Source organism: Leuciscus leuciscus (genome assembly GCF_965113295.1).
Source record: "Leuciscus leuciscus genome assembly, chromosome: 19".
Taxonomy (NCBI): domain Eukaryota; kingdom Metazoa; phylum Chordata; class Actinopteri; order Cypriniformes; family Leuciscidae; genus Leuciscus; species Leuciscus leuciscus.
In genome coordinates, this window is record NC_138743.1 from 13,866,941 (window position 1) to 13,889,006 (window position 22,066).

At 38.7% G+C, this 22,066-nt stretch overlaps 4 protein-coding genes and 1 long non-coding RNA gene across 8 annotated transcripts in view; 1 reads left to right on the forward strand and 4 right to left on the reverse strand.

The window, feature by feature from the left end:
- The window catches only part of fam102bb (family with sequence similarity 102 member Bb), a 26,909-nt gene extending 23,417 nt beyond the window's left edge, over nucleotides 1-3,492 (forward strand). The window contains exon 10 of one of the 2 annotated variants that reach the window (XM_082146979.1): nucleotides 1,194-3,492. In XM_082146979.1, coding sequence (XP_082003105.1) covers nucleotides 1,194-1,236 — 43 coding nt within the window. In that variant the 3' untranslated portion in view covers nucleotides 1,237-3,492. The remainder of the gene's footprint in view (nucleotides 1-1,193) is intronic. The other variant, XM_082146978.1, reaches the window with a different exon arrangement.
- On the reverse strand, nucleotides 2,029-11,778 carry henmt1 (HEN methyltransferase 1). 2 transcript variants are annotated; one of them, XM_082146973.1, is made up of 7 exons: nucleotides 9,954-11,778; nucleotides 7,174-9,890; nucleotides 6,926-7,041; nucleotides 6,609-6,743; nucleotides 6,317-6,499; nucleotides 4,907-5,087; nucleotides 2,029-4,169 (listed from the first exon to the last, which is right to left on the reverse strand). In XM_082146973.1, exons 2-7 carry the CDS (start codon nucleotides 7,255-7,257, stop codon nucleotides 3,669-3,671), a joined length of 1,200 nt encoding a protein of 399 aa, XP_082003099.1. In that variant the 5' UTR covers nucleotides 7,258-9,890; nucleotides 9,954-11,778; the 3' UTR covers nucleotides 2,029-3,668. The 2 variants fall into 2 exon arrangements, with proteins under 2 accessions (XP_082003099.1, XP_082003098.1); XM_082146972.1 differs by having other exon boundaries at nucleotides 7,174-11,778.
- An 85-nt stretch (nucleotides 11,779-11,863) lies between these two features.
- ppil6 (peptidylprolyl isomerase (cyclophilin)-like 6) lies at nucleotides 11,864-18,510 on the reverse strand. 2 transcript variants are annotated; one of them, XM_082146981.1, is made up of 8 exons: nucleotides 18,296-18,510; nucleotides 18,091-18,186; nucleotides 17,810-17,998; nucleotides 17,583-17,645; nucleotides 17,336-17,483; nucleotides 17,089-17,148; nucleotides 12,312-12,447; nucleotides 11,864-12,174 (listed from the first exon to the last, which is right to left on the reverse strand). In XM_082146981.1, the coding sequence occupies exons 1-8, from the start codon at nucleotides 18,371-18,373 to the stop codon at nucleotides 12,063-12,065; spliced, it is 882 nt and encodes a 293-aa protein (XP_082003107.1). In that variant the 5' UTR covers nucleotides 18,374-18,510; the 3' UTR covers nucleotides 11,864-12,062. The 2 variants fall into 2 exon arrangements, with proteins under 2 accessions (XP_082003107.1, XP_082003108.1); XM_082146982.1 differs by lacking the exon at nucleotides 17,089-17,148.
- Nucleotides 13,679-16,062, reverse strand: LOC309481883. Its single transcript, XR_014200134.1, has 2 exons — nucleotides 15,309-16,062; nucleotides 13,679-14,585 (listed from the first exon to the last, which is right to left on the reverse strand). It is a non-coding gene; the product is annotated as an uncharacterized lncRNA (long non-coding RNA).
- Nucleotides 18,511-18,822: 312 nt separating the features above from the next.
- Nucleotides 18,823-22,066, reverse strand: part of ak9 (adenylate kinase 9) — a 41,530-nt gene continuing 38,286 nt past the window's right edge. Inside the window, exons 36-39 of the mRNA XM_082146954.1 lie at nucleotides 20,285-20,383; nucleotides 19,613-19,715; nucleotides 19,302-19,416; nucleotides 18,823-19,200 (exon numbers count right to left, since the gene is read on the reverse strand). Coding sequence (XP_082003080.1) covers nucleotides 18,977-19,200; nucleotides 19,302-19,416; nucleotides 19,613-19,715; nucleotides 20,285-20,383 — 541 coding nt within the window. The 3' untranslated portion in view covers nucleotides 18,823-18,976. The remainder of the gene's footprint in view (nucleotides 19,201-19,301; nucleotides 19,417-19,612; nucleotides 19,716-20,284; nucleotides 20,384-22,066) is intronic.

Below are 22,066 nucleotides of genomic sequence, written 5' to 3' on the forward strand. Positions count from 1 at the left end.
TAGTCGCAGCAATGAGTGTGGAGTTGTCATGTGTCACTGAAGAGATATGCGCGGGGGGAAAACGCAGCCGCACAATGTCCCTGACTCGCCAGGAAAAATGTATCAGCCTCTTCAGCTAGTTTACGACAGTCAGTGATTGTGGTGTTGGCTAATGCAGCTCTCACTTGGGAAGGCAGCTGACGCAGGAAAAGCTGGATGAAAAGAAAGTCGGGTCTGTGTTTGCCCAAAAGATCCAGCATACGGTCCATGAGCTCGGACGGTTTGCTTTCACCCAGTCCTTGAAGTGAGAAAAGCCTGCTGGCTCTCTGTGTCCGACAGTTCAAACGTTTTCAACAGGTGGGTTTTAAGTGCTTTATATTTCTCATTTTCGGGAGGATTTGTAAGAAGGCTAACCACCCTGGATGCTGTTGAATTTCCGAGAGCAGACACAACGTAGTAATATTTAGTCGTATCCGCAGTGATCTCACACAGCGCGAACTGCGCTTCAGTCTGGGCGAACCATGCAGATGCTGACGATTCCCAGAATTCGGGGAGTTTGAGGGTGACTGCGTTCGTGTTCATGATCGCGTCGTGTCTCTGGATACGTCCAGCAGACTAATGTCGGGGTCACCAGTGTGGAAATTGCAGTAATTTGCAAGAGACAACTTCTCACTTTGAGCACACGAATGCGTGTGTCGTTTATTTCTAAAGGTAAACAAAACCACCGAAGGATGGCGCTGATCAGCGTCCCGCGTCTTCACGCCTTCCCGCCTTCCCAACATCTTAAAGGGACCGCGATCCCTGAACAGTTATGCAGAAAAACAGTGTACAGAACTACACATAATAACAAAGGTGAATTATGTCTTTCACATTCACTACAATACATAGATTTATATGGATTACTTTTATGGTAATTTCTGGAGCTTGACATCTCCTGTCAACATTCACTTTCATTATATGAAAAAAAGGGCTTGGATGTTCTGATAAACCTCCTTTTCTGCTAAATCTCTTTTTAGAAGAAGAAAGTAAGCCATGTAGGTTTGAAACAACATGAGGGTGAGTAAATTATGACAATTTTATTTTCGGGTTTCTATCTCTTTAAATAACACAGCAAAATCAAATAGTAAGCAGTGGTATTCCCCCACGCTTTAAAAAAAGTGTAAATCAGTGCATTTACAGAGTTGTATGTAAATGCTGATTTCTTCTCTTTTCAGGGTTGGAGCTGGTGCCTACGAACAGGTGGTGATTAAACGCTAGAGTTGGGAGATGCCAGAAGGAGAAGTGTCAAAAACCAAAGTCTGTTTCGTGGGAGGAGAAAGGGACAAAGAGATTCAGACATGTTCGTCTCCTCTCACATTAGCAGTGTTAGTCACAAACTTGTTTCAGCCTTTCGATGAAACAGTGTCCTCTGCTGGCTACATAAAAAACTGACAGCTCCTCTGGATGAGGCTGCCATTTGGTGTCTTGTGTTTCACTGTGAGGTAAAGTTTGTCTTATAATGTCTGCAATTGCAAATCAGAGAGCTTTTCCCTATATTTTCCTCGCTGATTTAAAAAAAAAAAAATTTCATATTGTTATTTTAGTGAGATATGTTTATTTTTTACCATGTTTACATGTTTGAGCCATTTTAAGGGGTCTGTCAGTAACATTTGGTGGATTATATACATCATTACATATACATCTATATGTCTGCAGATGAAGGTGACCTCTTTACACATTTTTTTTGTCATTTCATTACTGTACGAATGGAAATCAAACCGTCCTCACCCACCCGCGTCTCACTTTTTAGCGTGTGAGAAGTCGTGATGCGTTTGACAGATGGAGCCGTTTTCAGACTTGAAAAAATGTGCAATTGAATAGCACTTTGAATTGAAGGACTTTACATGAACTTTTTATGTATCGCCAACATTGTAGGAAGTTTTGAGGCTGAGCTTTTGATCAAGTCAACTCATACACATTAAATGTGTTATTCTTCTTTATTTGAAGCTGAAAATGACTTTCGGCTTGAGCATTTAAATGTACATTAAACTCCTACTGCTCCATGATATGTTAAATGGGACTAAGTAATTTTGCAATTCAGTTTATAGACACATTAACTACTTCAAATCTGGGCAGGTGAATATCTGATAAGTACTTCTCTGGCAGCAGTCTATGACATAGTTAATGACATCACCTAACTATATTACGCTTTCACACAAGGACAAAATGAGCCAAGCTGTTCTCAAGCTACACTTAGTAAAATAGCAGCACAGAATGAAGCATTTAACCATGTCAGCAATGCTTGAAATGTTTAGCACAAGGCTCTCAAGCAGCGTGTAGCTCTTCTAATCCTATCTATAACACTACAAAAACACCTTTTTATCCATGTTTTTGTAGTTACTTGATGTATCATTAAAATGAAGGTATTTTAATGACTACTTTTCATGGTATCTCTGTCTGTAAGATCAGCTATAGGGCATATCAGAAGCATAAGTTAGTGCTTCTCTAGTTTTATGTGACCGTATTCCCATATCTTCTCAAAAGCCATTTACTGTTTTATAAATGTAAACTTACTTGCCTCTGCAATTTAAGTGTGTGTGGAGATTATCAGCTGAGAGTGTTTACAATCTATTTGTAGCACTTGATTATATCATATTGTCTAGAGTTATAGTGTAGAAATGCATGGGTGTCACACCAACTCAACGTGTCCGAAGCGAAAACAAAGTCTTTGCTAGGCCCACTGAGATCCAAACACTAAAAAACAAACACACATCTCAGGTTTATTATTTCCTTTCACTATTACTGCACAAATATCGAAGCACCACACTGCGAATGTACGGAGCCCCTAAAGAGTTTTCTGTGACAGAAAAAATATGAGATGGGAGAGAAAATTCTATTTCAGTGCTTTTGTGTTCTTTCGCAAAAAGAAATTTTGCGGTCACTTGCAAAGAACTAAAACGTTTTACGAGGGAAAGCAAAGAATTTGTGAGCAAATGGAACATTTCTTCTGGGAACGCAAAAGCATCTCATACTTTTTCCATCAAGGTGTCCTTTTAAGGGCTCTGTAGTGAATGTTTGCAAATATTCATTTATTTCAAGGCTATCTGCGATATGTTAGCCTCATTACTTTTCAGCTGACACTCAGTAACATGAGTTACTTTGAACTTGATTTTTAATTGTTTAATTGATCTACTGCCAAAATGAAGTCTATTTTTATGTATTTGAGCTTTAGTGATACTGATATTGTAAGATTTTACTATAATTTTTCTTCCCTAATTCTCTTACATAACCTGTAAGTAGGTCCGTCCTGGTACTTTACATGTTGTAAAAACATGGTGGCTTTATCTCTTCTGTGAAGTTTTGGTCCTCGTAATTGTACTGTGTCTGATGTTTAAAGGTGACATTGCTTTTTAAATGTCTCGCAATGTTGTGTTCCAACTTTTGACCAATAGTGGCTTCCATGCCATGTGTTCTGTTATGATGCTGGTAAGGTATGTACCACACACTGTTAAATAAAACCACATTCCAAAGAAGGTGTCACATATTTGCATTTTTAATTACGTTTAATTGTTGTCTTTTCAAGAACATTTCCAATCGATAACAGTTTTGGCCATATTATCTAAATATGTCCTTCAAATATGGTTTTGACAGAACAAACATCAAGTGCAGCTTCCTTTTTTACATTTTGGTTACAGAGCTTTGCAGATCTGTTATACACCTTCGTAACCCCAAAGCTCCCTATCCCAGTCCTCCTCCACACTGTTTGATACAGCTGATACTGTTTTCACAACCTCCTCCTCCTCCTCTTCTTCTTTTTCTTCCTCTACCTCTTCCTCTTCCTCATCATCGGCAGGCAGGTTTAGCACCATTCCATCAGCGCTCATCCTCACCCGCTCCTCCTCCAGCAGTTCCTCCCTGAGACGCTGCACGCTCCCGCACAGCGCTCTCACTTTGGGGCTGAACCACACACGCGTCAAGGGCACACAAATGCTGCGGTCCTGCTGGTAGACAGGCTGCCACTCACATGCATCCCCATGCTGCAAAGCTTCCATAAATGGAGGACCATAAAAATGTGCATTGTTGTTGGAGTCCATGTTCAGCCTACTAAGCCATTCCTGTTTTAGGTGTTGTGCCTCATACAGGACCTCATTAACCAAAGTCTTCTGGTAGATGTTGTTATCACACAGGCTTGGATACACCACCTTGTACAACTTAATGAGGAACAACAAAAAAAGATGAGTTGTGAGTGCAATAAGCAGTTTTCAGACAAGAAATAACTTTATATATACAGTATATATATATATAGCTTAAACCTGTGAGTTTTAAAGTTGCCATGAAATGCAATGTTATTGATCTTATTGTGAACGATTCATTCGTGCATGTTTAATTTTTAATCAAATATCATAACTCGATCTTCTGTGGCATATTCCGGATTTCTTTAATAATTAGTTTGTTTAAACCCCAACTTCCATTTCATGCTGGGATGAGAGTAATTTTTACTATGAAAACATACGGAACATTCAGAATCTCTTCGTCAAAAAGATTATTATATAATTCTGTATTGTGACACATCCGAATGAAACAGATTATTAAAAAATTCATGATTTGTTGATTGGATGGAGGAAGATCTGAATGCGTGCTTGCAGTCCAAAAGGGGCGGGGTTTAAACTGACTAAATAATTGAGAAGTCTGGCATGTCACCAGAGAAAAGTCTGTTGTTCCACCAGAAGATCAAGTTGTTATTTTGATTAAAAATGTGTGATCAATATGTTTTTTGCCTAATTGTGATCAAAAAGAAATCATGCGCATTTCAGCGCTTAAACTAAACTGTGACTGCTTTAGTGCAAGTGATACAATGATGATTTAGAATGTTCAATACAATTCATTTAAACAATTAAGAAAATGCAAGTGCAACACCTCTTAAGAAAAAAAAATAATAAATTCTCACCAGTCTGTACACTGAGGGTTCCAAGCATTCAGCATTGCTCATGGACCAATTTATCCCATCAAAATTCTTCTGGAACACACCGATCTGTGTGCAGAATCCCACATCTCTCCAGTGGCCAAGAGCTTCTCCAACTCCAGTGAACTGCACGGAGTAACCATATTCTCTACAAACTCTGTGAGCCCTGAGGGAGAGACAGAATTGGGACATTTTTTAAAGGGTTAGTTTACCCAAAAATGAAAATAATCCCATAATTTACTCACCCTGCGTCTTATCATAGGTCACTCTTTCGCCGGAACTGCAGTAGACTCGAGTATGGCGGTTACCGGAAACCAGTGATTATAGTTTATAAAGCTATAAATATGGATATTTTTCTTACAAAAACACATTGCTTCGCTTAACAAAGGCCTTTATTAACCCCCATTGTGGATTACTTTTATGATGGATGGGTGTGCTTTTTGGAGCTTCAAAAACTATGGTACCATTCACTCCCATTATAAAGCTTGGAAGAGCCAGGATATTATTTTATTATTACTCCGGATTGTGTTTGGCTGAAAGAAGAACACCATATATACATCTAGGATGGCTTGAGGGTGAGTAAATTATTGGATAATTTTCATTTTTGGGTGAACTAATAACCCTTTAAGCCAAAAAAAAAAATGGTTTCAAATTTATCCTTAAAGGGATAGTTCACTTTGAAATTAATTAATGGCCTAAGACACGAAACGAGCGGTTTGTGTGAGAAAACGAACAGTATTTATATCGTTTTTACCACTTATACAGAGCCATGTCCGAGTGATCTGATCTGACGTGTACGCAGACTGGTGCATAGATATATACACTAGATGTCGCCTTAAAGACATTCGTTCCAATGAACTGCCGTAGACAAGGCGACATCTAGTGTGTATATATCTATGCACCAGTCTGCGCACACGTCAGATCAGATCACTCGGACATGGCTCTGTATAAGTGGTAAAAACGATATAAATACTGTTCGTTTTCTCACACAAACCGCTCGTTTCGTGTCTTAGGCCATCAATGTGTACTTACGATGGGGAATTGTTTAATTTGGACGACGGGGAATTGTTTTAATTTGGACTCTGTGCTTGTGTTTTGAGATAATGACCATAGACCTGCATTATATGACTGACAGACAGAACGGTTTGACCTAAAAATATCAAAATTGAAACTTCTGCGGAAAAAAAGACACCTACATCTTGGATGCCCTTGAGGTAAGCTAAAACATACCAAAAATTAATTTCAAAGTGAACTATCCCTTTAAATCGGATCTTAAATCAACACTGGAAAATGTTTACACTAACACTTAGCTGCTTTGAAACAATCTACATTGTTAAAAGCGCTATATAAATGAAGATGACTTGACTTGACTTTAGATACTGAACATTTCCTTACCAAGTCTGAAACTCATCTCTAGTCCATTCGAATTTGTGATCGTAGTCTCTGAAGCCTCTCAGGCCCGGCAACAGAGGGTTGAACTCTGCATTGGGTGTGCTGACAATCACGGCACCTGGTGCCATGTACCCAAACACCACCTCTGAAAAGCTCTCCACCTTCTCAAGCTCCAGATGTTCGATTCTTAAAGGGGTAAGAGACGTTGGCAAGTTGAAAAACTCAAGTAGAACATACAATTTTTAAGTAATGTTTAGTTTATATGCTTGAAAAACAAGATATGTGGCTCACTCACAGCTCAACACATGTCACAAGATCAAATCCTCTAGTGCACGGCTCCCGCTCCGTGACGGACCCTTGGTACAACTCAATGGTCAAAGGCCCGTCGCTTGGCTGAAGGTAGTCACTCACAAGTGGAGCCAATGTATGCCTGGGAAGAAAAAAGATGGATGAACACAGGAAGCCAGATTTTTTTGAGATGGCCCAAAGTACATGCTGGCCCCTAATTCCACTTATGTAGTATAAAACGTTGGCCTTATGAGATTGTTCTTCCATTTTAATGCCATATACTACACAAACATGAGTAGATCGCAGGCAAAATGCCAAACTTACATTTTTTTTAGGAGGACGACACTGTTGATATCAATTCCCACTAGCAACTGTATACCGTTGCGATGAAACTTCAGTTTTTTAAGTAAGCGACATTCAGCGCATCCGAAATCGATGACCTGCGGACGGAGAAATGCGATCAAATTCATGTAGGAAGATGTAAAAAGACTACTGATAAGCACGCAGGTTCAAACGAAGCGTCAAAGGCCAACGCAACTTAACTTTAAAATGCAAGTTTGAAATGCATTTACCTTTCTAGGTCGGTAGGTTTTCACGTAATCGACAACAAACTGGTATCGCTGCATGTACAGCGGAGGAGAAAACGGTGTGGTCATGGTGAGTGTCTTGGTCAGTCAGTCAGTCTGCTCGGTTGTCAGTCCTCATTAAACACATTGCATGCTCGAGGAGGACGGTGAGCAGTGTGAATGCTTTTAGTGCTTTACCCAAACACACTGAATCTTAACCAACGGCCATTAAAACAAATGCATTTTTTTTAAACGGACTATTGTATTTCATGAACGAGGCCGTTGAGCTACAAAATATCGTGTGATCCAATGAACCGTTTCCCATGCAAAAAAGTATTTTATAATAATTTCACCCTCAGTTTGTCAGGGATAAAATACCCACTTAAGCTTCCGCTAAGAAAAATAGTCCATTACAACGTACAAAAAGTAATCGGCCTAACATCAAGGAACATTGCAACAATATTATGGTATTCATTTATATTCTTCTTATTATTATTAATTGGCCTGCTATTAATCTGCAAAGTTACATTTCGTAGCCAGTTGTTATTTGTGTTTTGAGTCGCAAGATGGCGTATTAGCTAACTTGCGTTGGTGTGAGATGACAAACTACATGAAATTGGGCTGCATCCAAAATCGTATACTTCCCTATATAGTAGGCGAAAACAGTATGTGACAAAAGAAGTATGTACCATTTCATAGTAATCATAAAAGAGTAGGCAAAAAGTACCCAGATGACCTTCTTCTTCCAGCGAGATTCTGAAGTGTGCATACGATGGACACTTCTATCCCATGAGGCCACGGGAGAGGATTTGTTATGGCAGTAAAGCGATGCAACAACTGACGCTGGTAGGTCACATAATAATGACAACATGGCGAATGTAGTACGTCCGGATTACATTCATACTACATAGAACATACTTTTTTAGCGGTCGTAAGGTAATTACTTATTCAAAATAACCACTGACTAAAAAAAGTATGCGATTTCGGATGCAGCCTGCATATGATGGACACTCTATCCCATGAGGCCACGTTAGAGGATTTATGAGTGGCAGTGAAGAACTGCTAGGTCATATGATGATAAAAACATGGTGAATGCAGAACGTCCAGATTACTAGCATAGACAGTAAAAGAAATGGACACAGCGTATTCAACGGAGAAAAGTGAAGTCAATTAGAAGCACTCACTTCCTGATGGCTGAGCGTACTGCGCAGACTCAAAATGAGCTTGACGACGTAGATGTGACGTGAGCAACCTGTTTGTCTTCTAGTAGCTGTGCCAAGAGAAATCTGAATCATTCCCTTCCGAAACTTGCAGAGACGGAGAGCGTGAGTAGGAGGTCTCCATGAGCTAGGAGCAGGAGAAACTTTTGTTAAGTATTCTGATTAATTATTTTGTCATTTTGCCTCCATGTCCCCCCGATTGCCTGCGAGCTTCTCCTCCTGTCCATACGGTAATTTCTCTACTGTGCGACAGAGAGTCGCGTGGTTATGACACAATCGTTAGTCTATTTTTTTTTTTTTACAAAAACTGCTTCTACAGGGCCATAATGTAAGATGCAAGGTAATGGAGCCTTTTATACATTTTCGTGTTTCTTTAGAAATTAATAATGGACAAATGGAAACGCCTCAGATGTAAAGTTATTCGCTGTCAAAGTGACAGCAAAATTAATTGGAGTCAATGGAATGCTAACAGCAAGTGATGGTCTGCTAATCAATGGCAGCCCCCAGGGAAGCTTCGGTTTCCGGCTGATGGATTACCCCCTGATTACTAGGCTTGTTTGAGATGAGCAAAATCTGCGCAGAACCGATCAGCGCGAGATGCATGCCGGTTAGAAATGTGTCCGAGTGCGGTCCGCCTTGCTCTGATGTCATGCTGACGTACAGTGGGTACGGAAAGTATTCAGACCCCCTTAAATTTTTCATTCTTTGTTATATTGCAGCCATTTGCTAAAATCATTTAAGTTCATTTTTTTTTCCTCATTATTGTACACACAGCACCCCATATTGACAGAAAAACACAGAATTGTTGACATTTTTGCACAACTGAAATATCACATGGTCCTAAGTATTCAGACCCTTTGCTCAGTATTTAGTAGAAGCACCCTTTTGATCTAATACAGCCATGAGTCTTTTTGGGAAAGATGCAACAAGTTTTTCACACCTGGATTTGGGTATCCTCTGCCATTCCTCCTTGCAGATCCTCTCCAGTTCTGTCGGGTTGGATGGTAAACGTTGGTGGACAGCCATTTTCAGGTCTCTCCAGAGATGCTCAATTGGGTTTAAGTCAGGGCTCTGGCTGGGCCATTCAAGAACAGTCACGGAGTTGTTGTGAAGCCACTCCTTCGTTATTTTAGCTGTGTGCTTAGGGTCATTGTCTTGTTGGAAGGTGAACCTTTGGCCCAGTCTGAGGTCCAGAGCACTCTGGAGAAGGTTTTCGTCCAGGATATCCCTGTACTTGGCCGCATTCATCTTTCCCTCAATTGCAACCAGTCGTCCTGTCCCTGCAGCTGAAAAACACCCCCACAGCATGATGCTGCCACCACCATGCTTCACTGTTGAGACTGTATTGGACAGGTGATGAGCAGTGCCTGGTTTTCTCCACACATACCGCTTAGAATTAAGGCCAAAAAGTTCTATATTGGTCTCATCAGACCAGAGAATCTTATTTATCACCATCTTGGAGTCCTTCAGGTGTGCTTTCATGTGTCTTGCACTGAGGAGAGGCTTCCATTCTGCCATAAAGCCCCGACTGGTGGATGGCTGCAGTGATGGTTGACTTACTACAACTTTCTCCCATCTCCCGACTGCATCTCTGGAGCTCAGCCACAGTGATCTTTGGGTTCTTCTTTACCTCTCTCACCAAGGCTCTTCTCCCCCGATAGCTCAGTTTGGCCGGACGGCCAGCTCTAGGAAGGGTTCTGGTCGTCCCAAAATTCTTCCATTTAAGGATTATGGAGGCCACTGTGCTCTTAGGAACCTTAAGTGCAGCAGACATTTTTTTGTAACCTTGGCCAGATCTGTGCCTTGCCACAATTCTGTTTCTGAGCTCTTCAGGCAGTTCCTTTGACCTCATGATTCTCATTTGCTCTGACATGCACTGTGAGCTGTAAGGTCTTATATAGACAGGTGTGTGGCTTTCCTAATCAAGTCCAATCAGTATAATCAAACACAGCTGGACTCAAATGAAGGTGTAGAACCATCTCAAGGATGATCAGAAGAAATGGACAGCACCTGAGTTAAATATATGAGTATCACAGCAAGGGTCTGAATACTTAGGACCATGTGATATTTCAGTTTTTCTTTTTTAATAAATGTGCAAAAATCTCAACAATTCTGTGTTTTTCTGTCAATATGGGGTGCTGTGTGTACAATAATGAGAAAAAAAAAGAACTTAAATGATTTTAGCAAATGGCTGCAATATAACAAAGAGTGAACAATTTAAGGGGGTCTGAATACTTTCCGTACCCACTGTATGTCAAAAAACTCTCGTGAGCGCAAGGTGGACGTGTCGGATTCTGCAGTCGGGCGCAGTTGCTCTCCACTGACTGCGCTAATTAAAAGCACGATGGGAAACGACTTGCTTGACGACACAGCTTAATGCTAATTGGTTTAAACAACCGTGATGTATTGTTCTCTTTTAAAATGTTTGATTTTAAAACTCTGATACCATGTTTTATGTGTACACGTTATGTATTATATTCCCAAACTATCTGACAGTGCGATCTCTATGGGTTATGCAATGTAATTTTTATAATAAAAAAAAACAAAAAAAAACAAAACAAAACACATATGTCTGTATTACAGGAAAAAAAGATTGATAAACATTTATTTGGAATGGTATTAAATAACAAGTACTTTGGGTGTCTTGTTCATTATATTTATTTTCATATAAAAGCAACAGAACTTAAATTACATCCAGTTTATTAGCAACACTGTGCACGAGCGTGAATCCCGCGGTATCCATCTTTGATCTCGCAGAGTCGCAGGTGTATGATCCACTCTATGGATCCACTACGAGAAGAGAGAACTGTCCGGCTTGGCTGCACTTTTTTCACTCCTCCCCTCACTGCAGCCGCCTACTCTCGCCTATATTTCAGGCGAGGCAAGGCGCATCTCAAACAAGCCTATTTATACTACACACTGTCATCTTATGTGATGTGATATTGTGAATTGTTTCAACACTGTTGCTCAGTGACGAGAAGCACGAGGTGGTGTGTGGCGGGTTGTTAATAAACGCGGTGTTCATCCTAAGAAATTTCAATTTGGATAGTTCTCTTAATAGCATAAAAAGCTCTCTGTACCTTATCTCTGAGGTCGTTGACAGCTTTGTTAAAATGTCCTGTGTTGCTAATATTTATGCCACGGTAAGTGTAGTTCTGCGTGTGTTCGAGGAGCATGTTGTCTAATTTAAAGCTATGATGTTGGTCTTGGTGGTTGGATCTTTTTCGGAATATCATTATTTTAGTCTTTTTGGGTTTAACTGACAGGGTTTTTGGGTTTAACTGACTCTCTCTCTCAAGTAGATAAATCTGTTTTACAGCAATGTGGTTGTTTCTCAGCAGCACAATAGACTCTTTCGCCAAGCTCACGATAAGTGCATGTAACTGCAGATCACTGCTTTTTGGAACAACAGCGGTTAGTTGCCATGGGCAAAGGAAGAAAAGCACCATAGAAATAAGTCAAACTGAATATTTAAATCATATAAAGAGAGGTTTTTAATTTTAGGTCAATTTCTTTGTTGAATGTTTATGCTGAAATATTGGCAATATGGCAAAAATATTGGGTCGACCATTAAAAAACACATGGTGCACACCTGTCCACATACACCACAAATGGTTATAAAAAATGCTTCTCCTTTTGTATTGCTTTCTTGATCTATAGGCCACATGTGAAAACTCAGGGCTCAAATATTCCACATGCTGCTATTTTGCAGTCCTGTTTGGGCCGTTCGTTGTAGGTGGGCACTGCCTCTATTCTCTTTAGAACCGCAGTGCCTTCAATGAGTTGCCTGGGAGAGAGGGAAAAAGCTGTGATGGAGACTTTGGATTTTGTAAGAGTGTTAAATAGCAAAGGTATTTAACTGTGTATGATGTCTGCATTAATAATGCAAAGCCAAATATCAAGACAATTTATTAGGGTCATTACCCAAAAGCCACATATTTGTAGTCCATCCAGGACGCTGGCTGTAGTGTGATGTAGAACTGAGAGCCGTTGCTATGAGCACCTTGGTTAGCCATTCCCAGGATGCCACGCTTGTTGTGGGATATGACAAAACTCTCATCTAGAGGAGAGAACAGCCTAATGCTTTTTATATGCATGAATCAATATGTAGCCTATATCATACATTTAAGCAAGTATTGTGTTAAAGGCAGGGTAGGTAGGATTTTTCAACAAAAAAAAACCTTTCCAAATTTGTTTAAACTGTCTTTATATACAAAATATATACATTAGATACATAATTAAAATGTAAGTACTCTGAAAAAGAGAGTATAAAAATCGAGTGTCTGTAGACCTCTCACGACTGTTGTAAACACAGCTAATTATTTCCATTCACTCCACCCCCTCCCTTCTGTGCTCCTTCCAAAGCCACGTCCCCAAAACACATGAACGCGCGACGCCAAACGCTCAGGCTCAGCCTATATGGGGAGGCTGCAGACCTGGAGCCGGTAGATCTACGCCCCTAGCAGTTTTACGCCCCTGGCAGTTTTACGCCCCTGCTGTTCCTGATGCGTCCAGTAGGGGGATATGCTGCGAAATAACACCATTAAATCGATGCTCAAAACTTACACAATAATAACCGTCCAGTTCATAGATTTTGCCCGAATTTGTGGTTTTTGTTAATTTAAATATTAAACGTTTTAGTATAAATCTGCACTGCACTATGGATTAAAATATCTCTAGATATTAGGTTGGGCTTCACTCAGCCTATACAGAAGACTATTTGTTTTCATGAATTAAAAAATAACACACATAGTTGGATCAGATGACAAGTAATGATATATGACCTACTATAGAATAGTTAATTGAATATTGAATACATTAATATTGAATAAATAGTAATAATAATAATACTAATTAATAATAATAGAATATTCACTGTATGTTTTTATACAGGAGACTGAGTGAAATATGTTGTTGTGAATTTATATAAAGTTACAATTAGATATTAAACATATTTAGCCCATTAGACATACAGCACCGTGTAATCATATGGATTCTGGATTAAATATCTGCTGTACTATTCACTTAGTCATCATACAGCTACAAAACAGTGTCCTACATAGCATTTTATGAAGACAAACACAATTTATCCCTTTTCTAAAATTCCAAGGGCCATTTATAAGAAAGAGACAATATTTTTGTTCACAAAAACATTATTTATCAACACCATTTATGAATTATGATGACTCCCCTATGGCTTGCCACTCTGCTTTAACTGTTTTTCTATCCTCCTGTCAAAGTGCTTCTGCTCACTGATAAAACATTTAAATTAAATTAAACAAACAAATGTAAAAAGGACATCCATGGTGAATTTTATTTTGTCAAATTCAAAAGCAGCAGGACTCACTGTTAAATTTTGTATAAAATTCCTGAATCCTTAATTTTTTATCACAGTTGCTTTTGTACATTTCATCATTATTCATTATATCAATTCATTTTTTCCTTCATTAGTGAAATTCTAAATACACCTCCGCAATTCATCAGTTCAGGACACATTTACAAAATAAAGTGTAATAGAAATGTATTGAAAACATGCTTAACAGTTTATGACAACTAGTCAGCCATTTTGCATTTAATGACTTATGCAAGGAACTAATGCCTAGATGTTTTGAGGAGTATGACAATTCAACAGAGAAATAGTATAATAGGCCTATATTTTGATCAACAAGACATAAAGAGTTGATAATGTAGGAAACAGCAGACAGTTGTACATTATGAATTGCATGAATGTACCAAAGCATTTGCAATTTGTATAAAATGAGAAATTGCTTTTATGATGTGCACAAGTGAAAGATGATGTGATTTCAGTTGTGATCTGAGAAATGCACCAAAGCAACTGAGATAAACTATAATACTTATTGGAGACCCTGCAGAATCACTGACCCCATGAGTCACAGACCACATAAAAGAAAGTGTTACGAGAACACAAACTGCCTTTTTAATTTGCATTTCATGTGTGTATTTCATTAAAAAAAGCTAAACTTTAAAAAAATATAAAAAGGACATCCATGGTGAATTTGATCTAGTCACAGTGTGTGTGTGTGTGTGTGTGTGTTGCCCAGAATTTATGTCAGATGAGTGTGGATTGCATCAATTTGCTCCTGATCTTCAAAGTACAACGGCACAGGTACTTGTTGGTGGAACACTTTTGGAAAAAGTGTCAAGACACTTTGATTTCTTTTGGCCACTGATGATGGACTGTGCAGAGAAAATTTAAAAAATGACATTAAAAACATGTCCTTGTATGTCTCTGTAAGTCATTTATTTACTAGAGAAGCTATTGGTTTGGAATGCAGTTAAAAAAGAGATGGGTGTTTATAGTTTATAAAAGTTTCGAGAGAAGAGAGAGAGAGAGAGAGAGAGAGAGAGAGAGAGAGAGAGAGAGAGAGAGAGAGAGAGATTTCCATAGCTAAAGCAAACACACTGGGATGCATCATGCAAGTTACTTGGCAAAGAAAAATCCCACTTTAAGTGCACACGGCCTACATTTTAATCCAGATCAGTACGCTATTTTAAGAAAAATGTATATTTAGATATAAATGAGATAGTTAGATCTCATTTTATAAGAAACAACTCAAACCAGAAAGGAGTAAAGGAGTCTTACCAGAAGAGGCAAGATAAAGACGGGCAACAAAAGAACATTCAAAAGAAAATTAATTTTGAAAGTGAGTAGAGAAGACTAGGGGCAGCTAAACTTACACGTGGTAAGCTATAACTTATAAATTTAAGCCAGACAGAAGTTCACAGAACATCAACCTGACCGTCCAGAACTTTTTGTCTCTCGAAATAAATGATAGACCTATCCATTGATATAAATAAATGAATTGATATCTACCTAGCTCTATCAAGCTATTCGTTTATAAATAATAAATGTTGCATCATTGCTAAACAACAATAACTTTAGCGGATTATTTATTATACCTCAATCAATTCGTGTCAATGTACAGCCTCCCCCTACTGGACGCATCAGGAACAGCAGGGGCGTAAAACTGCCAGGGGCGTAAAACTGCTTGGGGCGTATATCTACCGGCTCCAGGTCTGCAGCCTCCCCTTACTCGGCTCAGCTGGAAGACGCATTTATTTACCTGAGACGAGTGGAGAGGAAGGAGCGCAGTGCATGTAGTGACATCATGTCAGAATCACATGTAATAAAATACCTAACTTTATCACTATAAATATAAACAAATAAGACGGCTTTTAGTACTCATTATCAAGCTAGCATATCGATACTGGTAAAGTTTAAAATTTTGTTTGATTCGGTAACGAGCTATATTTATAGGTACGAGCTATATTTATAAGGCAAAGCTAAAAACAGGTTGCATTGATACACGTTTTTCCATTACCATCAGTTACACTGTGATGAAGGTGAATTTCGTGTAAGATTCATAACATATACGGTGTTTTGCATGTAAGAGTTTCCATGATGAAAACATTGTTGACTCTGATGAGGACTACACTCCGGAGACAAGTACCGCATCGTCGGTTCGAGGACAGGTCCAGGATCGAGGGAGAAGCAGAGGAAGTCGTTCAAGAGTGCGGGCAACCAGGGTTTTGTTCATTGCCTTTTCTAGAACTGTCTTTCTTTTTTTGCCTTGTTTGCCTTCGCTGACTGCATATGCAGGTGCTTTGAATTTTGAATGCTCTTTCTCTGCCATAATTTTACTCTTCGTAGGTTCTGCGCATAGACAGTATATAAACTGGACACAGCGACCCCATAGGTTTCAACGGAGAAAAGTGAAGCAAATTAGAAGCACTCATTTCCTGATTGCCGAGCGAACTGCGCAGACTCAAACTGAGCTTGACGACGTGGATGTGACGTGAGCAGCCTGTCTGACAGTTGTAAGTCTTCTAGGAGCTGTGCCAAGAGAAATCTGAATCATTCCCTTCCGAATCTTGCAGAAACGGAGAGCGTGAGTAGGAGCTGTCCATGAGCTAGGAGCAGGAGCAACTTTATGATTCTCTATGGGCTTCTCCCTTGACTTTATCGGACTTTATGCCTCCACGCCCCCCCGATTGACTGCGAGCTTCTCCTCCTGTCTCTACGGTAATTTCCAGAGAGTCGCGTGGTTATGACGCAATCGTTAGCCTGTTTTTACAAAAACTGCTTCTACGTGGCCATAACGTAAGATACAAGGTAATGGAGCATTTTATACATTGTCGTGTTTCTTTAGAAATAAATAATGGGCAAATGGAGTCTTTAAACGCCTCAGATGTAAAGTTATTCGCTGTCAAAGTGACGCCAAAATGAATGGGAGTCAATGGGATGCTAACAGCAGGTGAAGGCTTGTTAGCCAATGGCGGCCGCCGGGGGTGGTACGGAAATCGAGAGCTCGATTACCCCCCTGGTTCTGCGCCTCTCTTGCACTCCTCAAATCAAACGGGTGAGCGCATATGGGCAGATCTTGTAGCAACAGGGGTGGTAGCCATGGTTGCGAGAGTGAGTGACAGTCGCCCAAACCAATCAATTGTTTCGTCCCGAATGGAAATAATGAGCTGTGTTTATTGCAGATTAAAAGGTATACAGTCACTCGATTTTTATACACTCTTTTTCAGAGCACTTACATTTTAATTATGTATTGGTAATAGATATAAAGACAGTTTAAACAAATTTGAAAAAAAGTTTTTTAGAAAAATCCTACCTTTAAAGTATGAATTACATACAGAATTTGTGTGCCACATAAATTTGTTAATAAGCATATACCCTCAAATGTTGGACCATAGATAGAGTCTCCCCCAGTGCCTTTCCTTTCAGGTGAAATATCTGTAATAAAATTTTTTTTTTTTTTTACAGTCATAACTGTATTACTGGTATTGTGTGTGTGTGTGTGTGTGTGTGTGTGTGTGTGCATAAATGTATAACTGTATAAAATGGATGTATAATTCAATTTTTCACATTTATGATATGTATTAAATTATCATAAATGTGTAAATGCATTACTGCTTCTTACCTCCACCCTGCAGCCAGCCATTTGGCACAACTCTGTGGAAAATTGAGGCCTTGTAGCTCAACTCAAGGTTACTCTGGGACAAACCTGCCTCTCCAGTGCACAGGGCCTTGAAGTTCCTGCACGTCTTTGGACACACGTCTGAGAACAGCTGGCAGGTTACATTTTAAACTTTCAGAGTAGAGAAGAATGGCATGGAAATACATTTTCACTGTAACTTACCTCATCAAGAAGCAAAAGATTTCCTTACCTCAAACAATAGCCTGCCAAATACCTCTCCAGCGCTTTCAATATCCATATAAACAAAAATGTGCTGTGAGAAAGAGAGCAGATGTTGCACACCTTGGAGGTATTATGAGAAATGTTAAATGGTTGTAGTCGCAATGTCGCATACAAATGAAGTATATTTATTTATGTATTTCTCTGGGTTTGTATTATTAGTTATGTCTCGCTCCGTTGTTTTTCGTGTTTATTTACATCTGTGCTTCGCAGATAGCTGGTGTAATACTCCTCAGCCAGGGCCATATAAAGCGCTTGTGGTCGATGAAAAGAAAACTTCCACTCTTTATCTGCCCAGGTGGACAGTTTCCTCTCATCACCGAGCAACTGACCGTTTGCAAAGGACATTAGACATCCAGTGTACTGCCAAACCTCTCCTCTCAGCTCCTTGAGAAGAAAACGTACGTAGGCTATTTGATTTGTTCCGCAGATATACTAGTGTTGAAAACAAGCGAGCAGTAAAATAACAAGTGCCATACCTTCTTTTTGTTAGCTAAATAGTCATGCCAGTCACATTCAAGAAGCGGGCGAATTGTTGGATCATCAAATGACTCCGGGAATTTATTTTTCAAACCCTGTAAGTGCAGCAGACGTTATAGCTTTTGTGAACAGGTGTGCAGTCAGCATCGTTATTAGTTAGCCACGCCAAAATGCAAAGTGGTCAGCATCTTAAAAAAACTTTACCTCCGCAATGCTTTTGGCTATTTGAAAATTGTGTTTGCTTAACAGACCGACGATCTCTAAATGTACAGGGGATGCCATGTTGTGTAAAGTTAGAGTCTCGTTGCCAGGGTAACCGATCCGAGTGGCGCACAACGATGACGAACCGTTCCGTATATCTATCTTTTTATTTATTCATACATTTTATATTTCTTAAAGTTTATATATCAATTGGTGTGTTTTTTCTGTAAAAAAAAACAAAAAAAAAACGCACCAAGGCCTGCAGAGGTTTCACAAACAGGGCTTAGATTAAACCAGGATTAGGCCTCAATTAGGACATTTAAGTAGCTTTTATAAAAGTACCCTAGGGAAAAAAAACATCACTGGTGTTCATATTGAGACAAAACAATGGCACAGACATTTTAAGATGTGTCAGTGCAAGTTGCTTTCAGTTAAAATAGCTAAAACATGCATTTTAGTTTGGGACTAGGTTTAAGCCTCTTCTGTGAAACCAAGGGTATATGTTGAAAACAATTACACTTAACAAAATAGATTAAAACATATTTATTAGACTCATTCATTTAATTGTCAATTGAACAGAATACATTAACAAAGTGCTTGCAAAATGTATTCATGCAAATGTCAACCAACACTGATCAAAAACTGTGATGTGCTGACTCAAGTTTTTTATTATTTGAAGTAGTTTCAACTGCCCCCGAGCTGTATCAGACCTGAGGCTGTTTTGGTGGACTTCTCAAGGGCCAGAAACCTGTCCAGCTTCTGTGCCAAATCTGGGGGCAGGTTGTGAGGGGATCTGTATGTCTTCATGTCGGTACCCAGGTATGAGATGAGCTCACAGCCTTCTTCAAACTTTTGAAGTTTCTTTTTGTACTTCTGTCGAATATAGTCTGGGTTTCTGGTGTTGAATGCTGTGAGGGTGGAGGGGTAGAAAGTTATTAAAATATATTATCCAGACCGTTTTCATCCCCAGCTATTCATAAGTAAGCCAAAATAAGAAAATCAAGGCCACCTTTCAGATGAAAGGCCAGGTACAATAAAGCAGATCTCTTCACACTGAGAAAGGGGAACTTTGGCTTGAGTTGACCAACAGCAGTCATGGCTTTGATTATGGGTACTGCCACACTCTACAAAGAAATAAAATAAAAAATACATACATAAAAAATATAGGCCTACATATATAGGCAAAAATTACAATCTCATCAGTGGTTAAGAAAATGATTTTACCACTTGTTAAAAGCATAGTTTATTGATGGTTACACAGACCATTTTGCAGCAGATTAACAGACTGAAGTGAGTGTTTGTGTTTCAGTGTTTTCTTACTTGTTCCAAATAGCCCATGATCGGTAAAGAGGTTAGTAAGACCGGATCTTCCAACGGAGGTAGTTTATGTGGAAGTTTCTGGTCCCAGTAAATCTCAGGTGACCTGAGGACAGTTCTGTTGTGAATGATCTGTTTCATGTTGCTGTATTACAAATAGCCTGTTGCTATGGCTATTATTAATATGATCATTAGTTAAGATAATATATAAATGCCAGTTATGTTAATTAATTATTAATTAATTATTAATGTATATGGCTGAATTATTTGATCAAAAATACAGTATGAACAGTAATATTTTGATGTAATTTATTCCTTTGATGGCAAAGCTGAATTTTCAGCAGCATTACTCATTACTCGCATGATCCCCATGATTATCACATTATCCTTCAGAAATCGTTCTTTCTAACATGCTGATTCGGAGCTTAAGAAGCATTTCTTATTATTACCAATGCTGAAAACAGTTGCTGTTTTATTTTTGTGGAAACTATGATAAAAAAAAATTCAGATGCTTTGATAATAGAAAGAACACAAGAACAGCATTTATTTGAAATATAATATTTCTGAAACAATGTAAAAGTCTATACTGTCACTTTTGATCAATTTAATGCATCCTTGCTGTATTTAATAAAAAAAAAAAAAAAAAAAATCCAATCAAGCCAAATTACTACTCACTGGAGAAATTGCTCTTGTTTCTTCTCACTCTCAAATATATAGATCCTATTTCGATACTCAACAGCATACTCCATATTCCCACGCACCAAGGCCTCATACCTACAGATAAAGAGTAAAACATGGTAGAACTGCACTGTGAATCATTTACATTCACTTAAGGCCTAATGCTTTTAAATGACAATGTGTCTTTTACTTTAAATAGAACTAGTGCAAAATGCCCGTGCAAAATCAGTTTTTGTGTGTGTTTTTAGTAATTGTTGGTTTGGTGTGTTTGAGTGCTAATTGTTACAATTACACAGCAAAAGTTCAGTGACATTTTTATTTGTGCATGGTAGAAAGCACAAAGTGAACAGTTTGTGAATAGGCTACTACAAATGATGCACGTGAAAGAGACTGTGAACGCATTGAATAGGATATGTTTAGTTGGTGAATAGCATTGGCTACTATTACGCAGTAGCGATAACGTTTAGCGCACCAGAATGAAATATAATATTCAGAAGTAAACAGCATAGCTGACTTACAGATTCAGTTAACATCCACAAATGAATAAGCGCGTCGATTCAGGGACCAGTGAAAAGTGCCCGTGCAAAATCAGTTTTTGTGAGCTGATCGCCGTCAAAAAAGTTCAGGAGATATTTCTTAGTGATGGCTGATTTCAACAGTTTCAATATGATAGCATTTTGAAAAAAAAGTGTCATGAATTTATTGCATTTTTGGGGAAAAATAATCCCTTTTTATAATAGATCTTTGAAAATCCAAATCTGGATTTGAATTTTTTATGATATTATAACCTAAAGATGCTATGTGAAAGTTTGAAACAGAAAATAGTGGTTTTCATCTTGCCACATTTTTACTCAAATTAATCAAAATGGATTTATCACGTTCTGGCACCAAACTATAATATTCAGAAGTAAACAGTGTAGCTGACAGAGTGTTTATGTCAGAATGTTTATTTTTAAACCACAACCTTCTTGGGGCTTCTTTGACCGATACAACCCTCTAATGTCAGAATGTTTATTTTTAAACCACAACCTTTTAAAAATTATATATTTAACGATATCTTTAGCATTTCTCATCCAAACAACGTCAAACTTGGCACTGCACTTACTCGTGACCGTAGCGAGACACCTGTCAAGTTTGAAATCCATCGGACTAACGGTTCGAGAGATATGTGGTTAACAGACATACAGACGTTTCTGTAATTTATAGATAGACTAGTGCAAAATGCCCGTGCAAAATCAGTTTTTGTGTGTGTTTTTAGTAATTGTTGGTTTGGTGCCCGTGAAAGAGACTGTGAACGCATTGAATTCAGGGAGCAGGCTAGGTTACTACAAATGATGGCTGTGAATAAACTATAATATTCAGAAGTAAACAGTGTAGCTGACTGAGTGTTTATGTATACCACAACCTTCTAAGTGCTAGTGCAAAATGCCCGTGCAAAATCAGTTTTTGAGTGTGTTTTTAGTAATTGTTGGTTTGGTGTGTTTGAGTGCTCATTGTTACAATTACACAGCAAAAGTTCAGTGACATTTTTATTTGTGCATGGTAGAAAGCACACAGTGAACTCCGAGAAAACGCTATGCTTGAGGAAACAGTTTGTGAATATAGGCTACTACAAATGATGCCCGTGAAAGAGACTGTGAACACATTGAATAAGATATGTTTAGTTGGTGAATAGCATAGGCTACTATTACACAGTAGCGATAACTTTAAGCGCACCAGAATGAAATATAATATTCAGAAGTAAACAGTGACTTACAGATTCAGTTTACATCCACAAAT